General features: G+C 39.2%; 1 protein-coding gene across 1 annotated transcript in view; it reads left to right on the forward strand.

Annotated features, from left to right (window-relative positions):
• MAP3K15 (mitogen-activated protein kinase kinase kinase 15) overlaps nt 1–5,956 on the forward strand; it is a 1,172,574-nt gene extending 1,166,618 nt beyond the window's left edge. Inside the window, exons 28-29 of the mRNA XM_085622522.1 lie at nt 1,647–1,723; nt 5,514–5,956. Coding sequence (XP_085478648.1) covers nt 1,647–1,723; nt 5,514–5,628 — 192 coding nt within the window. The 3' untranslated portion in view covers nt 5,629–5,956. The remainder of the gene's footprint in view (nt 1–1,646; nt 1,724–5,513) is intronic.
• The last annotated feature ends 840 nt before the right edge of the window (nt 5,957–6,796 follow it).

Genomic DNA, 6,796 nt, shown 5'->3' on the forward strand with positions numbered 1-6,796 from the left:
TTCTCACAGTACCTCACACTTGTTCAGGGTATATGTGTGTCCTCAAATGCTGTTACCCGGCTGGTGGCTGCAGTTTAGCTTGGAGAGCTCCAGCTCGAGGCATCCCCAGCCGTAATTTCCACAGGAGGCCCAGATGCTAGATGTGCACCCCCCTCACCGCAGGTCGCAGCACCAGGGGTGTTTGTTGGTTGTGCTGTGGGTTGGGCTGCAGGGGCAGCCCACCTCGATGTCATCACTGGGAAAGGCTGCAGGTATGCCAGTCTTCCGTGTGCGCAACGAGCCAATTCCCATCAGTGCGGTCCCTCCAGTTGGGCAGGGAGTAAAGGCAGGCCACACCACCGCTCAGCCCGAAGAGGCAGAGAGCAGACCGGGGTCCCCTCTTCAACCCTGCAACACCAGGTGTAGCCCACGACTTAGCGTGGAAGACACATATTGTTAAGATCTCAGCTGCAGGCTCAGGAGGCAACAGTCCTCTTAATACCCGGTGTGGACACGGCCAGGTCTCACCACAGAAGCAGGCCAGCCTCCGCTACGGGCCATCAGGTCTTCACTTCCGGCACCGGGAGCCCCAGCTAGCAGCGGTATTCTGTCCAGGGCACAGGAGCACGCGTGTCACAGACACTCCATGCCGGGGGAACACATGATTAGGGCAGATCAGGTAGGGCAGCCGGCGGATCTCGGGATCAGAGTGACCAGTCACCAACTTGCTCAACCACACCCCCAGCCTACTCATGCCTGGGGCAACTGTGCTCCCTCATGGAGGCAAATTTAGGATTTGACCTTAAGCCCCACTATCTTCAAACTTCACCACTGACAAACAGTGCCAGGACTTGCCATCTGCATGCATTGTCTCTCCCCCAACCTATAAAGGAAAAATGCAGATGCCTCGCTATTTTAACCAACCACCCACATCACCCATACATTTTCCGTTTGGCCTTTTATGTCCAATAGAAATAACACAGGCTATTTTATGTTGGGCTGAACACCTGGTTTTTTTGCATGAGAAGTGTCTAAAGTTCAAACATGTAACTCAGAATTTCTCCTAGTTAGTACATGAACATTAGGCAGAACAAGCCGGAAACAGAGAGAGGCAATCCCTGCGCACCGTTTCCAATTTGTTCTGTTTAAAATTCATGCAATGACTTGAAAAATTCCAAATTATATGTTTGAACTTTTAACACTTCGCAGGCACAAAACAGGCATTCAGCCCATAATGCTACGGCCCCAGGTATCCTGCCACTCTCCTACAACTCCCTTGTTAATCCCTTCAAACAGAAACATTAATACCTGGTGTAATGCAACTTGTCCTTACCTTCCTTTTCCACTTTGACAAAGACGAATGGAATCGTACACCATCGCTCCTATTGTGTTTTGATGAACTGGAATTAGTCAGTCTGCTTTCTGGCTTCCACAACACTCAGGTTCAATGGACCCAACCAATGTAGAGGAAACAGATAGAGGAAACTTGGAAAGCTGTTGTATGTCACATTAGCATCACAGAGATCCAGATTCCACTTCTGGCTACTTTGGAAGCATATTCATCAAAAAGCAACATTGTTTTTCCTGCTCTAGTTGCTTGTTGTTTCTTCAGAAGTCTATGATGTTTAATAGTTGGATTAATGTCACTCAATTTAATTTCCTTACAGTTCCTTGAAGAAGATTACACGCTCTATCATATTCTCCATGACATCACGAAAGAAGATTTAAGACAAATGAGATTACGGTAAAATGTCTAAAGCAGCCATTCAAAATGATTTCCTTTCTTCAAATTCATTAAAACGCTTCATATAAGATTCAGAAACATTTGAAAATATTTAGTACAGAACTTTAGATATGATATGAGATATGAAATATGAGATTTCTATATATCTTGCCTTCTGCTTATAACTCTGCAATTTTCTTGCCCCAACTAGAATATCCCTCTTCCTCATGTATATCCTTGTATTGAAGCATGGTAAACAGAAAAGGGGAATTGTAATAAGGACTGTAAAGAGAATTATGATTAGTGCTCTTAGTTTGATGGTATTTAATTTTTTAAACATTTGCGTCTGTATTTATCCATATTTATTTTTTGGCCACCTTATTGGAATTTATCCATATTTATTTTGTTTTTGAGAATAAACGGTGCTGTAGAATGGTATATTTCAACATTTATTTAACTGATAACATGCGCTCATACTTTAATGCCTGTCGTAGTTTAGCAAATTAAGCAGCCAAATATTGCAAAACACTACATCCACAGGTAAATATCAGTATTAAATACAAATGTATGTATGTTAAGATATACCTGTATTTAGGGAAATCTCTACCTGTTTTTTAACTCCCCATGCAGTATATCTGCTCAGTGATTGTGTGCAGATGGTTTAAAGGTTCTATGCAACTCTAGTGTGAGGTCTCAGTCCATCTACCATTTTGAAGCTCTTTGCTTATTTGTTACAATCGTCAGGGGAAAAAACTTTCTTCAAGACTTGACCAATGGATAGCTTAGGAATGTGGGCTGATTTCTCATGGAACCAAGCCTGGTGCTATGCCACATTCAATTCTGTATTAGTCTTAAGACTATCCTTTCCAATTACCTGCATACTCTCAGGACCTGATTCACAAAGGACCTCTGCACTCATGGTTCAGGTCCCACAGAATTCTCATTGCAGAGATTTTGCCCAGTGAGGATGTTCCCCCAGACTGCGGGGCTTTCGCCACAAGTGCAGAGTCCCATTGTGAATTGGGCTCTCAGTGTACTGCATTTTTTAAAATGTTATCTGTTCATATAGCAAAAATTATTTGCTGTACACTCATACTGGCCTGAACTGAAGCTGCTTTATAATAGTACAACTGATGCTGCATGCATTCAATCAAACGGCTGCTAGCTCATAACAAGAAGCAGCCACTTCCGTAACATGTATGCAAGTTTTGAAAACATGCATCTAGCTCTTTGCCGGGAGCTTATATAGTTTTGTGTGAGCCCCAGCCTCTGAAGATCCGCCCTGAGAAAAGTAAACAAGGGCATTGGCAGGAAGTAAAAACATAACCGGAGCTGTCAAACACATGAATAACTGCTGAATCCCTTATCCCACTGGCCCCGGTGGGACTGCACAGGCTGCATCACTGATAATACGCCATTGACATCTGACACAAAAATCATGTCCTAAATTTTGTTTAAAAAATATTATACTACGGGATGTAGAGTTTTTTTCTGTTAACTTCAAAGTGAAACATTTTTTGTAGATTATATTTAGGACACCATGTAATGGTAAACTACTGTGAAAGCAATATTCTGGTACCATGCCCCTTCAAAGCACTCTTTGGATTTTCTCTCTTCTCTAAAAAAAGGGCCTTTGATTCAGACAATTGTAGTCAAGTACTCTTGTCCAAGGCGATATTTCCTGAAATAATTAAACTCTTGTTTTGGTGAACTAGGAACAATTTTTATTTTGATGGGAGACAGATTAATTAAAGGGCATAGGCATAATTTTGTCTAAAAAATAGAAAATATGATTCATAAGAATTTCGCCACATTGTTATGACAGGTAGAATGGAATTGGAAGGTGAAATAGATGTAATCTTGGGTGGTGGGCTTAAGAGTAAGATAGGAATGTATTGCCCAGGTTAATGTATGGCTTTGGCAGCTTTTGATAACATTTTAAAAATCTGGCATAAGACGTCTGGGATCAAACACCCATGCAGTTTGTTTGGGGCCTCTCAGATAAGGTATTCAGATTTTGATACAAATTCAAAATGTCCACTCTAAATGGAGTTTTGGTATCCCCAATATTAGATTAGATAGATATTAGAAACTTTCACAAAGGATTTATAACATTTACCCCACAATATTGGTTGGCTTCTTAGAAACTGGAACCCCCTAAATAGGGTGTCTTAGACTCCGAGGCTTCATGCTGACAGGATATAAGGACACAGTTCTATTTCTGATCCTATTAAAGCAACATGTTTGGTTATCCCCAGGTTTGCATGCAATTTGAAACAGAACTCAAACTACTGTCAATCTTCTCAATATGGGATAACTTGAAATTCCACCTTCAAGGAAATTGACTTCAGTGATCCTTGTGGTTCAAAAATAAGCCAGCTTATCATGGTTATTTCCTTCTCTACTTATGCAAATCCTTAAGAGCAAGCTGATTAACTATCTCTAATTGTGAATGATCCTTAAGCAATTTTAACTTCAGTGAAGTCAACCAGATGTAAGGTTGACAAATTCTCATCATACTTTTGCTATTCTGAATCTTTTGGCGTCAATGACTCAAAATTCTAACTATACTTTTTTGATAATACTCAAATTACCTCAGATAGAATTGGAGTGGGAAAGGTGGTAAGATCCTGTAAAGAAGATTTCAAAGACAGCTTCTAATTCTGAGACTGTCTACGCCAAACAGTTGTTATGCATATTTGCTGAATCAGATCAAAGATGTCTAAAGTGACTCTTGGAAGATTCTTCTTGTTATTGGTGCAAATTGACCTAAGATATTCTCACGTGCCCATTGGTTGTCAGTGTGGCTGATGCACATTAGAAATGTTTACTAAACCTGATCTCTTTAGTTTTGCTCCAAGTAGTCACACTAGGCTCTTCAGTGATAATCTTCAATTATACCTATTTGCTAGTATCACAGTGTCGTTTTGAGGCAATGGCTCATTGAAGCTATTATCATCACAAGGAACCTGATGCTTAAAAGTTGTAAATCTGACTTTAATGTTGGCATAGTCAATTGGACTATGACCTGGCAGGCCCTTTTGGAAAGGACTTAATTTCACAGCCAAGAAATATACAAAGTAGTTATTAAAATATATGGAGTTCATCTCAGTTTTTAGGACTAAGATTTTTAAAGCCTGGATGAATATTTTAGTTAATGAGGACAACAGTCTTTTCACTTTAACTTCTGTGTAATAGTATTGTGTTCCTCTTCTTCCCTGTGTAATATGCTGGCTATATCTCCCCATGTTTCATAGTTTTTGGTTTATGTATTTATACACTTGTTCTTTCGTTATGGATGCTTTGGTGATTGTGTATTATATTGTTTGTGCCATATCCGGGTCCATAATGTGGTTTACTGTACCCTTTGGTTCTCACATTATAAAGGTGTAAACTGTTTTACCTCCCTAAAGGCAAGTGTGAGCCAGCAAAGTTTATTTAATTACCATAGATTTTTTAATAGATCTTTTTCATATAGATTTGCATGTATTATTAATTATTCAGTTAAGGATTTATGTATGCATGTGTAAAAGTCTACCCTGCTAACCTGCAACTGTTTAAGAAAGCACTGGCCCTTGCCTTTCAGTGTAGTGCACAAACCAAAATTATTTTGATTTGTTAGCTTAAAAGGTTCTTGTGTTCTGTTGCTGGTATGCCCTGAAATCACTTTGGGATCGTTTGTGTGTGTCTTCCCAAATAACTGCTTCTTATGAGGGGCCTGAGCCTAACTAATGTATAGTTGCTTGTTAGATGTAGCTATATATAGGGAGGAACTCGTTTTTTAATAATGTTTTTCTTTATTATATTCTAGAGGTGGAATTCTATGTAGAATCTGGAAGGCCATATTGAAGTACAGACAACACGCTGGCGAGGCACTACAATCAGAATATCATATATCTCATGGCACAGAAGTTTTGCCTGAGTGAAGTCTGTACATTCCAAGCATTTCTTAAATTATTTTCATTTTTGTACTATGTATATATATGTTTGTTTTTTCAAAAGGTCAATGAATGTAACTATTTTTAGCAACAAATGAAGTGACGATGTACAATAGAATACAGTTTAAATTGTGTACCATCCACTCCGATGCTCCCTTACTTACAACAGACAGTATTGGAAAAGAAGCTCTCACAGTGTCCTTTTCTCATGCAAGAACACTATAAAACGCTGCAGACACTTACAATATTGTAGCTCACAATGGCAAATATCCTGTGAAAATTGGAACTTGTGTTAACTATTAAATGTTTAAAATGCCATTGCCTCTGCTTTCGTTCGTTTTATGTGAATGATATAGTACTCAGTGTTAAAACCTATATTTTATATCAAACATTGCACATCTGAAGAGGTATTAATATGCTCCAGCAAACTCTGAAACCATAGCCTTCAAAGACGAACCCTTGCAAAAATAATTCAATTAATGTACCTGACAAACAATGTATAATGGTACCTAGAACATTTGTCTGGGTGCAATTAATATGTTGCAGCTGTAAATACAATTGTAGTTGCTATGTCTGTGTCAAGTGTCTTTACAGGCCAGTAGGGAAGGAGAAGAGTTAGTTCTGACTGACATGGAACTGACTTTGCACAGGCCTATCTGCTTCTCAGACGCACCAGCTGGTGAATATTTCCCTAATTTACTCACAACCAGTTCACTTCTGCATATTGCTGGATAACCTATAATGTTAAAATGTTTGCTTGCTCAAATAATTCACAAATTAAATTACTGGAATTCCCACCCCAAAAACTTGGTGAGCCTCCCTGCTGTTCAGTTACAAATGGTTTCTACAGGATCCATGTGCTGGTATATCAGTTTTGGACATGGCCTGAATTAATGAAGAAAATGTGGATTTGTAGATTTTCCACTGGGTAACAAAATCTGGATTTTGTAAAATGCGAAGATTCTACATTCTTTTATTACCCACTGAAAGCAACAACAAAACAGAGAATTTGGAAATCCTTGACATTCCACTATCAATACACACGCAACGCCTTCTACTATCTATCTTTTTAACCTGCTGCAAATAAACAGAAACTAGAATTAACTCTAGAACACAAATCCAAAATAATTTTCGTCCTCCAATGCTTCTTCACATG

The sequence above is a fragment of the Triturus cristatus genome, chromosome 8, assembly GCF_964204655.1.
Source record: "Triturus cristatus chromosome 8, aTriCri1.1, whole genome shotgun sequence".
Classification (NCBI taxonomy): Eukaryota; Metazoa; Chordata; class Amphibia; order Caudata; family Salamandridae; genus Triturus; species Triturus cristatus.